Raw genomic sequence first — 17,602 nt, 5'->3', positions numbered from 1 at the left:
CAAACAACCTCTAAAGAATCGGGTCTATTTGGTTTTTTGATTTATTTTAAAAGAGTTGGATATATAAGGATTTTTTTTAAGTTAGATACATAAGAAAACCTTTTTATTTTTTACCATGTTTTTATAAATAAAATTAAAACCACAATACTTGTTTAATTTTTTAGAAGTACTACCCTTGGTAGAAAACTCACTTGATAACTAGTTAAAAAAAACCGTTTCGGATATTTTGTCTCCTAATCATCACCTAATAAAATAATAACAATAACAACCACGTTTATCACATAACATTATCATCATGTTTCTTATCAAAAAAACCAAAATGTCAAAATTACACTACCCCAAAAAAAAAAAAAAAAAAAAAAAAAAACAAGTTCTACTTCTCAAGTACATGTTTCCAACTACCTCTTTCTAAACCATATATCAAGTCCTCAAACTTCAAATACAAAATATAAAAGAAAAAAAAAAGAAAGAACGAATCCAAAACTAAAAAACAAAAAAACGACATTACTTTCAAGATTGATTCCAATTCCGATTCCGGCCCATTCCTCCGATTCCGTTGTCTACGCGTAAAACTTATACCCGACTGCTAAAAGCACAACAACAATCGCAGAAGCAGCAGCAGCATAATAATACATGTAGTTGTTTGACTTCTTACGTTTAAGTATGACTTTTGAGATCGATTCCGGTCCTTTTCCCCTAATGCTTCTGCTTCTTATTTTTGCATTATTCTCTTTCCGCTCTTTGGACTTCACCGGAATCTTGACTGTTTCGGTCGCCTTTTCTTCCTCTGGTGCCTCTGCCGCCTCTTCCGCCACCGCTTCCTCCGCCTCTGCAGCTGGTGTAGATGCCTGCATCTTCTTCTTCTCCTTCTTCTCCTTATCCTGTAACAAATCACACAAACCTCATTAATGAAATGCAGGATTACCACAAACAGGGTAATGGAATGAGTCATTAGATTCTATGATGGAATGGGAAAAAAAACACTAGTGTTTAGGAGTGAAAATTGACAAAATAGAAGGAATTTTTTGTTCGATTCCATCTGACAAAACTAACAGCAATTCTGTCTTTCCAACGGAATGAACCATTCCATGGAATCTGTGATTCCATTCCAATGGAATGGTTGGTTACATTCCATGATGGGTATGGAGTGAAAACCAAGAAAATGGAAGGAATGGTAAGTAGAATTCCATCCGACAAAAACAAAAGTTTTTCTTTTTTTCATTCCAATGGAATCAATGATTCCATTCCATACCTTGAGTTTCTTTTCGGCTTCCTTCTCAGCTTTCTTTTTGGCTTTGAACGCCGCTTTTTCTGCAAGCTTCTTCTTTCTTTCCAAAGCTTGTTTTGCTTTTGCAATCTCCTCCCTCTTCAACTCCTTCAATTTCGACTCATCAACTTCTTTCACTTCCGGTTTTTTCTCCACCCTAAAAACTTCCTCCTCCTCTTCTTTTTCTTCAACTTTTCCCTTTTTACCCTTCACAACACCATTCGCATTCACCTCTTTCTGGGCTTTATCATCTTTTTCTTTCTCAACCGGCGTCGGAGTTGGCAGAGGAACAGGATCTTCCTTCGGTTGCTTCGCCTTCGGCTTTGCTACAACCTCCGCCTCCGGAACCGGAATTGGTGATTCCGGTGCAATCAACGGCTTCTCTCCGGGATTCCTCATACGCCCATCTTTGCTTAGTTGTCGAATATCAAGCGATTGCAATATTCTTTTCTCATAATCTTCTCTAAACGCTTTACTCCCATTCCATTGTAACATAAACTTGTCCACCTCCGAGGTGGAAAGCTCTTTAAGGGCGTTTACGTCTTTTTCCGCCGCCAGCCTTCTCGCGTCATTCAAGAGAGTTCGGTTCTGGTAAAAACAAGTATTCTGAAAAAAAAACACAAAACCCAAGTAACTATCAAACAATGTCACAAAACACGAAATATATTATTATATATCCATAACCAAAAAGACCAAATTACCCCTTCTTCACGTTTATTCCTCAACTCACGAATCTTGTCATAGACTTTGTCCCTTTTCTCAACAACCGCATGCAACTCCTCCTCTAGAGATGCAATCACACCATTTATGGCCTCTTTTTCAGCCTCAAGTGTCTTCACTTTTGCCTTTATAGCTTGTTGATCTTTGCGGACCCCATCAAGATCAACACCAATAAGCTAAAAAATACAAAGAAAGATTAATAAAGTTTGTTTCTTTTTTACTATGGCGTCACTTTTATAAACAATGGTTTGACTTACTTTGACCTGGTCTTGAATGGCATCTTTTTCACCAACAGATTTCTGAACTTCAGCCCTCATAGCAGCATTGGCAATAACTTTATCTCTTGTCCCTTCAAGTTGTTTGATTTCTCTAATGATTTGTTTTTCTTCAGTTAGAGTAATACTTTCATGTTGAATGCGATATTGCATACTCTTAATCTACACAAAAAGCAACCAAAAAAAAGAACAACATTCACAAACAAGAAAACAACTTTCAAGAATTTAATTCTTTAACTATATATGTTAAAACCAAGACTTACAACATCATTAAGCTCAGCCTCAGATGAACAAATGAAACTTCTATTGTCTCTATTGGCATCTCTTGGACCCCTTAACTTACCTAATGCTTGTTGTAGAGGCTCAATTTCTTTCCTTTTCTCATCCATGATTGACCTAAATTGGTTTTTCTCTTCAACTAAAGCCTTCAATTGGCCTATCACTTGTGCTCTTTCAGTCTACAAAATTCAAGAAAATAGTGAGACAAACATTTAAATAATAAGGTCAAGATTGATACAGATTAACTTTTTCTTTAATACCCTTTTTGCCCTTAGCTTTTCAGTGATGGGATCACGGGCCTGATTAAGTTTTCTAAGCTCCTTATCAGCCTGATCGAGTTTTGCTTTCAGGTTTTGGTCTTCAACTGTTCTGTATTTAACAAAATAAACCGAGTGAAACTTTTTTGCTTCTGGCCATTCATCAACTGCATTGTTTGGAAAGCTGATTTCGGGTGTTTTTTCTACTCGAACAGAATCAGATTCGTTTTCAGCAACATTTCCATTCTCTTTCTTCCCATTCTCAACAGACACATGGACCAAATCAGACTCACCATCGATACCCATGATTTCTTCAAGATATGATAACTTGAATAAGCCGTAAAACTCGAAAATCCTGATGAAATAAGAAGAAAGGAATCAGTCAAAATAGATAAGATAACACCTTTTTGATTCAAATTTGTGAAAATCGGGCGCTTCAATCTAAGGAAAGTTAGTTCATTTTACAGTTTATCTCGGTACTATTACAGCGAAATTGATTCCCGAAATCTGATTGCTTTTAATCTAAGGTAATCAAAAGTTTTGAATTATAATCGGTTGTTTGCTAAATAAACTTCAATTCGTAAATCAGTTTAAAGGCGCATCCAAGACGATTTTTCTTGTTCTTCATCGTATGAAATAGAGGTGATGATTAAACATTTATTAGTGACAATCAATCAAGTGAATCATCCCCGAAAAGACAAGATCCGGAATCAGGATATATATAGGTAATAAATCTTCGAAAACAATCAATCAAAAGAATCAAGAGTTCACTCGCGTCCATTCATCGATATTAATCGGAATTCTAAACCAGATACAGATATAAGAATTCAAAAACCATTTAAGATCGTAGGCTTGACGAGATTTGAATTGTACACATCAATAAACCAAAATTCAAAAATCCCAGATCCGATTCAACAAGAATTACCCCAGATTATCCACAAGGATCGAGATCGATACGAATAAACAAGGAATCAAGGGAAACGGATAGGGTAGAAAGAAACGAAAACCAAAAACAGTAAAATTACAGAAATGAATAAATAGATATGAGAAAACAGTCTTACCAGAAATCGAAAGAACAGAAGATGTATTACAAGTGAAGCCTGATTTGGGTAAAAAGCATCCCTGATCGAGATACAAAAATGGTCAGCGAGGGTTGATAGATCTCTGTGCCTTTTGGGAGTTTGGGGTTAGAGAGAGAAGGAGGTCCGGCGTTTACCGATTGTGTGTGTATATATAGATGGATGTAGTGAAAGTAGTCGGCTCCTTTTGGTTGTATGTAAATTAATAGTTCTTTTTTTTTCTCATTTTAGATACTTCAACAAATAAAAGTAAAAAAAGTGGATTGTTATTTTTGTTATTGATTTGCCTAAAATGAAACAAATTATAAGTATATTGTTACTTTTAGTATAGAATATAGAGAATAGAATCATAATAGCTATCTCTAGAATATTTTTCTAGAAAATAGCCATGAATATTAGGAAAATGTCTTACATAACCACAATTTTGGCCAACACAATGTCTGTCATTTTTTGAGATGATGACTATAAAAATTTTAGATTGACTACAAAAATCTAATTTTTTTCTTTGAACTTTCATGTCTTTTATAACAGTGTGTTGATGATCTAAATCTTTTTCATTGTGTTTTTGTAACATCAATGGTCATATTGCACTCCAAATTTTATGGTTGGGAACTCATATATATATATATATATATATATATATATATATATATATATATATATATATATATATATATATATATATATATAGGGAAAAGTAAATATACCCTTAAGGGTATATAAGCTTAGGTACCCGAACACACCATAATACGTCGTTTTGTTTGATATATTCATTATAATGTTCATAAACTTCAATCTTAAATTGATTTACTTTCAAGATATTCGAAATTTCCGTATAATCTTTCTCTTACATCACATCTTTTTGCCGAACACTTATTAGGCTATATATTGTAGATGAAAATGAAAATTATGTAAGAGAAAGATAAATATGTAATTTTTAAAAATCTTGGAAGTAAATCAAGTTAGAAGTTAAATTATAAGAACATTAGACAATTAGAATGTATTATATAATACAAAACAACGTATTATGATGAGTTTGAGTACCTAAGCTTATATACCCTTAAGGGTATATTCACTTTTCCAATATATATATATATATATATATATATATATATATATATATATATATATATATATATATATATATATATTGCTCCAAAAGATATGAAAATGATCCAACTTTGAACTTTCATAATTTTTTATATGAACTTCTTTTAAGCTTTTTTCATTGTATTCTTTGTAACAATGGTTATTCATAGACATATTGTAACACCCCAACTTTATAAGACTTTTACAAACTTATTTTTATTACAAAAACACTAGGATTAGTCATGTACACAAAATTTATTTTACAAAAGTCCATAAGTGTTTATAATTTTTACAATATTTAGGGATATTACAAACCGAATACAAAACCATAGTTGAGTAGAATATCTTACATGGGGCCTCAGACTTTTATTCTTTAAATATTACTTATTTTTCACCTGAAGCTTATGCACCTGAGATATATGGCATACAAAAAAAAATATGTAAGACAAATATTTCAAGTGAGTTACTTGGGTTTTTGACACAATAATGTTCATATTCTCATTTGTAAATTTTTTTCTTTAATTTATATATATGCAATGTTATGCATGAAATACATACAACAAGACAATGTACTGACAGTTTACTCTGTTTATCTGTTTTGTCACCCTAGCATGACATACCACTCTAGCGTGGTATTTGCCCAAGATAGGAAAAACATATCAACTTATAATAGCAAAAGACATCTACTTCGCGAAAGGAGGTACCACCCCAGTAGAGTCTTAATCCCCTCTCTAGGATTTATGTCCGGACCTATACTCAACTTTTATGCAGTCACAATCAATGTATGATGGACACCACTTTTCTTTTGACTTTTCAAACACACAATTGCCTCCCAAAGCGAAGTCTACCTCCTCCCACTAATCTCAGGCTTTGTCCTTCAGAAGACAGGAGGAAAATCTAACATTCGACCCCTCGGGACAAAAACTCATCCAGAAAGCGTTAGTTATAACCTCTAACCATCTCCTATTGGCAATGGGGTCCTTCCCCCCAAAGAACTCAAGAGCTCCACAAGCATGGAACTTGCGGAAAGAAAGAGCATGAGCTCCAACAATAGCCATAACCTCAACACGGAATGCGCCAAGACGCTCATTCAAAATATCCAAAATCCCCTCTTTGACCATAACAAAGATCATAGGAGTCTGCTCAAAATACCGCGAGTAATATCCAATGAGATGAACTCTCACATTCATTCATCAATCGGCTCAGTACCTGCACCTGAGCCGGAACCAGAACATGAACCCCATTCCTGAGTGCTCATCACCATACTGAAAAACAACCATGCAAATGATCAGAACATCCCCAAGAATCCTCATCCCACAGGGTTCCTAGATTCACCAAGACTCTCCCTGATTTGAGTATGGATCCTATGCTTTTAGTAGTACATGCCCAATACTACCTTCCACGCCTATCCATACTTTCCTCAATAATTATCCCAAATCCTCTAAGTCACCATCACAAACTAACACTCCAAATGCTTGCTAAACAGCGCAACTAAACCCACTGAAGCACTTCCTAAGCTTTCCTAGGTTTCCGACCTCACCCTACCATCAGCTGCTGAAGAACTCCTCATAATGTCTGTTAACCACCTCATGAATACAATCACATGCAACAAAGCCTAGATAATACTTCAAGTAAAAGACTCATCTATACAATGGTTAAACTCAAACGAAAGCTACGCAATAGGGTCAAATCCATCACTCTGAGATTATTCAACCTTTTTCATATATGACTTAACATATTTACTTAATAGCTAACTCATATCACTTAAGAGTTCCACAAAGCAAAAAAGAAAGCAACATTCGTGCAGTAGCACACCAATCCGTAGAATAACCAGAGAACATTCAAACTCACATACTACAACTCATGCTAAGAACTTCCACTCTCACTGTCGGTTGCCTCATGCATGCAAATTATACACGATATAGGATCAAATAGACTTTCGAATAAAAGGCTCTATCATATGAACACAACCGAATGAGGAATAGGAAATAAGGCTAAATCAATCATTTTATGATTATATGATCCTAACCGTATATAATTTTTAAAGCATACACTTGGCAATTACTGATACCAATACATATTCCCAGTCTAGCATAGCATCCAATGCTTCCTAGGCGACAGGGCATCACATATCATATCAATCTATCATGTAATTCCTGAAAGTATCAATAGCCTCATCCTAGCATGAAATTCTCATAACATATAATCATAACAAAAGTGTATGGGTAATCTGGGAATCACTTACTTGAGCTTGGTCAGTTACATGCATCACACCCCCTTTGTCTTTTCAAAAATCCTTTTAGAAATTTCTTTCCTTTTACAAAAATCTTTTTAAAACTCGTTTTCTTTTAAGAAAAAATACCAATTACTCGGTTTGACTTCAGTCACACTTGAGAGTGTGCCCGAATCCCTCAAACTAAGGCTTTGATACCAACTTGTAACATCTGGAAATTATGAGGTAAAAATTTTGTTTGTAATTCAACCAAAACATTAATTATCTTTAAGTCAACATTCAATATCCTTTTTATAAATATTCAGAAGCGCTTTATAAGAAAAAAAAATTATCAAATTAAAATCCCAAAATCATCATAATGCGGAAACATGGGTAGATGCATTGTGATCGAGCTGGACCCTTCCCTTTCAAACTGGAAGTTCCTGAAACCATAACCATAAAAACCGTAAGCACAAAACTTAGTGATTTCCTCAAAATACTACATACCATACATATTAATCACATACTGGGCCCTTGCCCTTCTTCAGGCCTCACCCGACATTAGGTCCCGCCCGACATCGACCCCACTCGGTATACAGATATGTCAGTCATCAAGCCCCACCCGGCATCGAGCCCCGCTCAGTATACAGATCTATCAGTCATCAATCCCTGCCTAACATTCACCCCCGCCCGATATACATATAATCATATAAACATTTAATCATACGAACACATGCGATAATCAAAAAGACAATAGCATACGACACAATCATCGAGCCCCGCCCAATATTGGGTCTTGCTGTAACGCCCGTAGATTTAGGCTAGTCAATTTAGGGATAATAGGGGTCGAAAACAACTTTTCGACAAAAGATTATTTATAATAAATAATCTTAACCAAGTTTTAGAATCCGTCTCAAGAGTTCCGTACATATAAAGAACACCGAAATCCGAGTTATAACGAAGAAGTTATGACCCGTCGAAGTTTCGCGACGGAATCGGCACGACACCGGGAAGCGTAAATAGTGAATTTACGATAGAGCGACTTTTAGCCTTATTTATCTAAATGAAAGTAGTAGAATATGTTAACCTGAGAGCGTTCACAAAAAGAACGCCCAAATCTGACTTCGTATGAGGAAATTATGATTTTTCTAAGATTTTGCATAACAGTGCGCGACCCCAAACTCGAATTTTAGTTCGAGTGGTTTTTGGCCTACTCGAACTAAATGAGAGTTGAATATCTCATTAATAGGAACTCAAAGATAAAAATATAGACGAAAACGGAGTCCGTATGTAGAAGTTATAAATTTTACACGAATATTTAACAGTATAATCTCCTCGTACTGTTAAATTTAAGATCGGTCGAGAATTAGCCGACGGAGTCTAAACGAAAGTTATAGATCTTGTTTTTACCTACATGTGGATATAAAGAACATCAAAAACGAAGCGCGTATGCGAAAGTTATGAATTTTTGAAAATCGGCTGATTTCCACCCTATGTGCGATACCACGTGTCAGCACCAGGCTGTGTCTGGGTGTCTCCAGCTGGCTCACGACGTGAGCATCATAAAAATCATGACGTGAGTGACCGTCCAGCCCCCTATAAATAAGAGGTGAAGCCTCCATTCTTCCTCACACCTCCCATCACTTCCTTCTCTCTCTCTAGAACTTCACTCTATCCCTGAAACCCCCCGAAAAGCCTAGGGAACCTCCCTAGCACGAGGCGGAAGCCCCGGAGTACCTGATGGCTCCGAGAAGAAGAGCCTTTCAGCTCGGGAACGCTGCTCCAGCGGAGCCCGGTTTTGAGAAAAAAACCCGATGTAAGTGAGCTATGTCTAACCTATCTTTAGTATAACTTATGTTTTAATATAGTAGTGTTATTAGGACCTTATAATAAGTATTTGGGATATTATTATGAGTTATATAATTGTCGTTATAATATCTTTTGAACCACTCGCGGTACGGGGAATCTGGTTTAAAGGGCCGCATAGGGTTGTGTGGATTTCAGAAGTGTTATATGCCAAAATGGTCCTGCCCTCCGGTGTTTTATGTCTGGCCCCTGTCTGTATATAGTGATTGAGAAATATTGTTTCGTGCTTATATATTAGTAATAATAGCAAGACTATTAATTAGTCTCGGTGAATATTAGACTAAACTTTAGCGATAATAATGCTAGGTTTCGTCAAAGGAAAATAGAATCGTTAAAAGCGAAGCTCTGCCCGAGTTTGGAATCATCACTTTAACAAGTGAGTGCATGGTCCCTTTCATCTTACACATAGATATGAAGTATTTTATATAAACTATGTGCTATTTGTGCATATTATCTGTATAATTGCTAACTATGTTGGATGAATGATTTTTTACAAGTTTTATATGATTTAAACTGTACATGTATTTATATCCACATAATATGTTGGGTAAAACATGGGTAGATGAAATATGAGTTGGATGATGAGTTGAGAGGTGATATAGACCATGAGGTAAGGGTGAGAGGTGGACGATGTGAGAAGCCTTGTTCCCAAATGCTAGCCCCGTCATCTAGCGGAGTATGGATGACAACCACAGACTATTCTAGACAGTCCAGTGGAACACTAGCAGGCTCACAACCTGTAGGTGTTGTGAACGATGTGTTCACCCGGTGTACTCTAAACCTTGGCGATCATGCAGACTTGATGCCTAAACCATGGTGACTATGCAGACTTAGTGTCTAAACCATGGTGACTATGCAGACTTAGTGTCTAAACCTTGGCGATCATGCAAACTTGATGCCTAAACCCTGGTGACTATGCAGACTTAGTGCCTAAACCTTGGCGATCATGCAGACTTGATGCCTAAACCCTGGAGACCATGCAGACTTGGTGCCTAAACCCCAGCGACTATGCAGACTTAGTGCCTGTTGTGTAAACTATGGCAACGATGGACGTCGTGTCGATTCCTTAGGATAATCCATAGGAATGAATGAACAAGGAATAGCTGATTCTTAGGGTAGATCCTTAAGAGTAAGGAGGATAATGGGGATGGGTAATTGGGTTGATTGTTTGATGTTTAAACATAATAATTATATTATTGTGGGTTGAAAACCCTATGTACTCACTAGGTTTCCCAACCTGACCCACTCAGTTTATTTATATCACAGGTGTTGATATGAAGTCACATTACACTGATAGATTAAGGAGATATAAATCACTAGTGATAATGAATGTAAGTTTTGTTTATGCTTATGTTTCTATATTGACGATGACATCCCAATGTTTTAAATGAATAAAAATACATTTCTTCGAAAATGCTTTGATAACGTATTTATCATGTTTTACTGGGTACAAATTCCGCAACATTTTTATTAAAAGAAGTACTCTGATTTTTATAAAGCATAAACAAAATCGGTCTTTTCTGGCCGTGAAAATGGGAATGTCACACTTACCCTGTAAGTATAAAAACACATACTGATAACTCGAATACAATATACTCATCTGACCCCGTCTGGCATCGGGCCTTGCCTGGTAAGCATACCATCACATAACACATGCAAAAGTCATGCATGTTGGGTTTTAAGCACTATAACACTCCTATGGTGCACATACAACCCTAAATGCTTTGGATATATGTTTTCTCTAATTATACATGCAATAAAATTTCCAAAACATGAAGCCTACATCTAGCATACAATTTGGTACATGAATCATAAAACTAGTTAGAATAATACCTCTTTATTGTAGCTTGTAGTCTTGGACTTTCAAGAGTTTAGCACCTCAAGTTTGATGCCTCAAATGGTTCACAAACACCATAAACAAAGGAGGACTTTGAGAGAGAGGTTAGACACCAATAAAATCGGTTATGATTCTCTTAGAATGCATTGGGCACACGATTTTGGCTAATGGGAAACATTTATATAGTGTAGGATTCCAAGAGTCATGGGTAAACCCTAATCTATACACTTGGGTTATGATCCATATCTCATGTGGGTTAACTCTTATGGATACTTTCATAAACTTAACCCAACATGGATCAATAACCTAAACACTATATGTCACTGATTTACATCATTAGTCCCCATTAATTTAATTAGTCTCTTTTGATCACTAAATTAATTCCAAATTAATTATTGATAAATACTAATTAAAAATATGATTTCATATTAATATATTATACTTGTAATATATTAATAAATCAAAAATGACCTCTTTCTCAAATATTCATCCTATCAGATTGTTTTGGTGAAGGCAACCCAAATGGACCATGCTAATCTTGGTTCGAGTACATACCAATTATAGTTATGGGCTTAGAAATCAAATCTAACAGTCTCCCACTTGGATAAGTCTAATAACTATTATTGCAAGTACAACTCCAAAATCCCGACTAGCAATCATAGCTCTCAAAAGCCGTTGTCGAACTCTGACCTTGTCAACGACGCGTCCATTAGATAAGGGATCATATATTCATCCATTCTAGATATCGTATAGACTAAGACATGGATTATAATCATTCTCTCTGTCTATGTGTTGTTTCCCGATTTCCGATTTATGACGACTGACTAATTGAACAAATCAAATCAGTCCAGACTTGGCCAAGCGCTTAGGGTTGTCATCGCTAAATCATCGAGGGGCCCATAGACATCGCTTTCATCACACTTTGGGTAAAAGGAATGGATAAACTTCGACTCAAATGCTTTCTTGTACTCACTCATCAAATCACACACAACAATATGCTTTATAACACCAAGTTACTTGTGTGTTTACATATATCAATGTGCAACCGACTTGCAAACTACAACTCACATGTCTTGGTTTCAAGAATATAAGATATTATCATCTCACAATCACTCGTGATAAAATGCATGAAGTGATTTAGATGACCGTGGGTTTAATTCAATACTCGAATCTTATTCCAAAAGTACTCATGAACACTGCAGCAAACTTGTGATATGTCTAAACGCCTTTAGACAATCTACTGACCCATTCATGACAGTCTAGCTTCAATACCTACTTCCAAAGTATGATATACTATGGATAGTTTGAATAACCTAGTTATTTGGGAAGTCAAAACACGCAAAGTGAAACACGATAATAATTGAATCCAATATGGTCTCAAAACTTTTGAATATAAATAAAACACCTTTTACTTAGTCACCATATTGATTACACGTTATTCATTGAATAACGTTTCGATTGATCAACTTAATACTTGAATTAAAACAATAGTCATACCATGCTCCAAGCATGCACACTATGTTTTACCTATGGTCCTTACTTTGTGAAATATATCAATTGTAAACATTTCCAATGACACTCATTTCATAATTCCAAATCCTTATCGTAAATGTAAGAATACCAAATTCTTTCCATTTACTATAGTTTGATCCTCTTATAATGGCTATGCACAAAAGTCACAGAGACTTGGCAACATACATTACAAAGTATTCCAATGGTGAGCAATTTCATGGAAACGAAGTCTCATATTCAAAGTACATTCCTTTGAACATCTTTATTGCATTTAAGTTTTCTAATCTTACACAAATTTAATTATTAACTTCCACTTATGGTAACATTTCCATATTTACCATTTTGACTATCACTTCTAAACAAGAGTTACTTCTTCTCAGAGTATGTCAATATGGTCCTTCTAAAATTTACAATATACTTCCAACTATCCATAAGCAACCAATCTTTGGTAAACCTCATATTGTCCTCGACAATTGCTTAACCATTTTAGTCACATCTCGTTCTAGTCCTTTTTCCCTCTTAATGCCCTAGGCATATGGAAAATTAGAACAAATTAATATTATAGAATATGTAATCGATCCTATACCCAAAGCATATGAGATACGATACATAATGTTTCACATAAAGACATGATACCTTACCAGTCTCTTGCTATAATATTTCCATATATAGAATTTCCTTATGTCAAATCTTTTCAACATAACATTCATATATATCCTTGACTAAATTTGATTAAAAATCTCAATCTAAGCTTTTAGATTTGAAACAAAGTATGCATTCCTCTCCATTAATTATAGCAAAACAGCTTTCCAAACCCTACAACTTTACGAATTGAAACTTTTGTTTTTTATAATTAACATTGCTAACTCCCAACACTTAGTATGACAATTGTGCTCACACTAGCATAATAATTATATTCTTATGAGCATAACACTTATGCTCCCACTAGCTTTGACATGTACCTAGAAATAAGGTGGAGTTCTAGAAATCAATACTGTAACGCTCTAAAAATTTCAACCAATTTAAACTTTTCAAAAACAACCCCATTTCATTAAGTTATTACAAAAAGGTTTTCAATACAATTATTATCAGAGTCTTCCCAGAACCACATCATAAAACATAATCTTGAGGAGCGGTACGATCACGCCTTTGCCTTGCCACGGTCTCCTGAACAACCTGAAAAACATTAAACCACAACTGTAAGCCCGAAAGCTTAGTGAGATACCTCCAAAATACCAACCACATATACCATACACGCACAACATGCCATATCATAATAGAACACAGAACAGCCATGCATTTCGGGTCTATTGTGTGACTGGTCTGCCGCACCGGCCTTCAGTCCACCTGGTCCACCCTCCGAGTCTAGCCATATACATCGAGTCTATAGTGTGATTGGTCCGCCCGCACCGGGCCTTCAATCCACCTGGTCCACTCTCTGAGTCTACAGTATGACTGGTCCGCCCGCACTGGGCCTTCAGTCGGCCTGGTCCACTCTCCGAGCCTCGGCACGTCTGGTCCGCCCTCTTGGGGCCTACAGCCTATCCGGACCGCTTGTTGGGCCTTCAGGATAACCGGTCCGCCCTGGGTATGTTGGCCTACAGCACAAAGCAGGACCCGCCTCAACCCAACCCCAGTCCAACAACCATGTGCACATAAACATTCAATCATATAACAATTCACATCCAATCAAACCGATCTAGCAGATCACATAGCATAACATCATCCTAACCAGGATACCGACCTAACCGGTCACTAGCATAAACCATCCTAACTACCAGGATGCAACATAGCAAAGCAATAACATAACAACGATACCTGGATCACAATCCGATAATGGGCCGGCCTTGGTGCCGTAGACCCTGTCGATATAGTGAGGATAACTCACCTGCAACTGTTGACTGAAGAGATAAGACCAAGCTGCTCCGACCACTGACACGATCTCCACCACTAGCCAACACCAAAACACTGAACTCAAAAACAATTGCCAAAAATTACCAAAATGCCCCTGAAAGTTAACTGGTCAACCCTTGGTCAAAGTCAAAGTCAAAGTCAACCTCCTGACTGACTCTACTCACCGAATCAACCCGCTGACTCGTCGAGTCCCCATGCTCAGAACTTCCCAATCCGCAACTCAACTCGCCGAGTCCCACAACTCTGAGTCCCCTCGCACTCAACTCACCGAGTCCTCCCTTGACTCACCGATTCACGGCTCAACCAGAAGAAGGTTAGGACCTCACGACCAGACTCGCCGAGTCCAAGAACAGACTCGCCGAGTCCAAGGGTATCTTCAACCAACTCACCGAGTTGTTCTTCCAACTCGTCGAGTTCCTGCCCACCTTCATGCAACTCGCCGAGTACCCCTAGATCTTAATCCATACATAAGCTTTCCAGGCCATGTAGATGATCCAAACCATAGATCTACCCTTCTACAACCCATCCATCACGTAAAGTGGCAAACTTTACGTGAATCCAAATAGATCTAAGCATATAACACTCTAGGGTTAGGGTTTGGGACAAGATGGCTTCACCAATCACTCAAGAACAGGGACTTTAATGCACTCTAGACCTTCTCCATTCCAGATCTGAGGTAGCAACCCCGGATCTAACCTCCAAACTCGAAATATCACAAGCTATTCTTTCCAAATACTCCAAAATGATGAATCTAGATGAATAAAAGCCCCAAGCAACGAAATAATACCTCAAAAGGAAGCTCCAACAGAAGAGAAATCTGAATCCTAGCAATGCCCTTGCTCCAAGCCTCTTAACTCTCCAAGATCTCTTCCAAAATCTCTTCTCCAAGGTTCAAATGCTCTCAAATCACTCACAAACGTGCATTAGGGTTTTCTGAACTTCAAGAGAGGGTAAAGAGGCTGGGGAGAGGGTATAATGTCCTTTATATAGGGCTCATCCCCCGAAATTAGGGTTTTCTCCACACAACACCAACTCGCCGAGTCCAGCCGCCGACTCACCGAGTTGGCCACTTAACACGCGACCAGAATCGCGACCCTACTCGTCGAGTCCACCCATGGACTCGCCGAGTTGCCCATTCACATTTTCACTTTGCACCTTGAACTTGCACTCCTAAACTCAGGATGTTACAATTCTCCCCACTTAAATTAGGCTTCGTCCTCAAAGCCTGTGGCAACACAACTCTAGAACTATTCTTGCAATGCATCACCTGACATTAACCAGAACAGGTTCCTCAATACACAACCACCGAAACCCCTAACCCAACTTTCCCCTTGCGGTGTCCTGACCACCGCTTCAAGTCGGCCACCGGCCTCATCCTCTGATAACCACACTTATCAACCGAGTACCACTCCATGATACTTCACTCGCTCCAAATCACAACAATCACTTGACTCATACGAGCTAGAAATAACCCTGAACCATCGGGATCCCGATCTGAGTCCAACTTTATCCATTTCATGCTGACAGGATGACACATCCCTCAGTCTTAGAGCAACTCCCATGAGTTCTCCTCTGCAATCTCACACCCATGCTGAACTGGCTGTATCAGTGTATCGGGTTGGGAAAACCCGATACACTGACGACACCTCCAAACATCCCCCAGTATGAATTTCCACCACATACATAATTCCTTGATCAAAATCAAACTGGAAATTCGAGATTCCATCCCTACATACCTTCCGAGCCTCTTGGCCCTATACCCGAGGAATTCCTTCCGCGACCTCAGCAGACATCCAACCTGGATGTGATTCCATACCACCGCCGCACACACTGCGCAATAACCATAATTGGAACACTCCAATCATACCTCTGCACTACTGCTTTCACTTCCGAGAACTTACACTCCCTCTCGGAGCTACATTCCTTTCCTTTTCCTTACCAAGGAAATCCACTTGGCTGCCTTGACACTACCACAGGTGCCACGGTGTTCACCCAATACTACACCATTCCCTTATAGCATAATCGCTATCTCATGCCCACACATGCTCTGAATCTGCTCGCAAGGACTCTCGAGTCCAGGCACTACCTTTCACTAGTCACGATCAATACCCGGGGCCAGACCTTCTGATGCTATCACATCGTGACATACTCATTCCATTCCCTCATACCGATCTATCAACACATGCAGAGTCTTCAGCATGACTGAACCGCCTTACCAGGCCTTCAGCCCATCTGGACCACTCTTAGAACCTTCAGCAGGCCTGGACCGCCCTCCAGGGCCTTCAGTCTGACTGGACCGTTCTCCGAGCCTTTGGCCTGACTGGTACGCCCACCGGCCTTCAGTCTATCCGGACCGCTCAACTAGCATTCATCATCCCGCGTTATCCCTCCAGGGAAACTCTCCCATGCATATTGTTCTAGCCCTCTAGGGGTTCCGAACTCTATCTCCATCCTACATACTCAATCCCGGCCCGATCCCAGGCCTTCCACAATCAATCACCCTTTCTCACAAAACCCTTGGTCTGTATCCCGCCCCGCCTGCCTGCCGCTTACTCATACCAGCCTACGCTCTTGGCTGATAGAACCACTGCTGAATCCTGACAGCTAACAACCTCTCATGCTTATCGATCTTCCGAAAAATTTCCAATTCTCCCCACTTAGAGCACTGACTATCAACCACCGGTCACCATCACCGACCTCCCTTAACAGCCCTACACAACACAATCCCTTACACGCGAACTAATTCCCACTAGAACGAGCAACCTTCACAAAATTACATATCAACAGAGATCGTCTCGGACATCGAAAGAAACCCGACATTCAGCAAACCGCTCCTCAGACTGCAGATGCTACCCAACATTCAGACCAAAAGCCAGATTTCCCACTAATAACCCTCATGAATGATAACCAACGAAATTCCCAACACCACACCCATAACCATACCACAACCCTCAAGGAACAACGAAAACAATACCAAAAATCACACAACGAGACTAGCAGATAAACAATACTCCATAATAATCACAAAATAACAAGACATCAAGAAAGAAACATACCCGCAGCTGCATCCGGCACTGCCCTGACCTCCTCTGTTGTAAGCTGAAAAGCACGACCCTGAGCCCTTGGGGGCTCCGCTCCACCCTGACCTCCACCCGTAATCCTCAAAGTAGCCGGTGTTGGAGCTTGCACCGGTCCTACAACAAGCTGTGGACAGTTGGCCCTCAAGTGTCCAACCTGATGGCAATGATAACAAATCCTCAAATCCCGAACCGGGGCTATTTGCCGACAATCCCTC

General features: G+C 38.5%; 1 protein-coding gene across 1 annotated transcript; it reads right to left on the bottom strand.

The window, feature by feature from the left end:
- Window positions 1–273: 273 nt before the first annotated feature.
- Window positions 274–4,021, bottom strand: LOC145072256 (proton pump-interactor 1-like). Its single transcript, XM_079018652.1, has 7 exons — window positions 3,860–4,021; window positions 2,802–3,153; window positions 2,526–2,720; window positions 2,245–2,424; window positions 1,969–2,163; window positions 1,253–1,873; window positions 274–881 (listed from the first exon to the last, which is right to left on the bottom strand). The coding sequence occupies exons 2-7, from the start codon at window positions 3,102–3,104 to the stop codon at window positions 561–563; spliced, it is 1,815 nt and encodes a 604-aa protein (XP_078874778.1). The 5' UTR covers window positions 3,105–3,153; window positions 3,860–4,021; the 3' UTR covers window positions 274–560.
- Window positions 4,022–17,602: the final 13,581 nt, after the last annotated feature.

The sequence above is a fragment of the Lactuca serriola genome, chromosome 9, assembly GCF_051521515.1.
Source record: "Lactuca serriola cultivar US96UC23 chromosome 9, Lser_US96UC23_V15, whole genome shotgun sequence".
In the NCBI taxonomy this organism is placed as follows: Eukaryota; Viridiplantae; Streptophyta; class Magnoliopsida; order Asterales; family Asteraceae; genus Lactuca; species Lactuca serriola.
The sequence above is the reverse complement of the archived record's forward strand: the minus strand, read 5'-3'. Positions and strand labels throughout refer to the sequence as shown.

Coding starts and splice junctions, on each gene's coding strand:
- LOC145072256 (XM_079018652.1), bottom strand. CDS start 3,104: ATGGGTATCGATGGTGAGTCTGATTTGGTCCATGTGTCTGTTGAGAAT. Junction 2,164..2,244: donor CCATTCAAGACCAGGTCAAA/GTAAGTCAAACC, acceptor TGTATTTTTTAG/CTTATTGGTGTTGATCTTGA. Junction 882..1,252: donor AAGCCGAAAAGAAACTCAAG/GTATGGAATGGA, acceptor GATTTGTTACAG/GATAAGGAGAAGAAGGAGAA.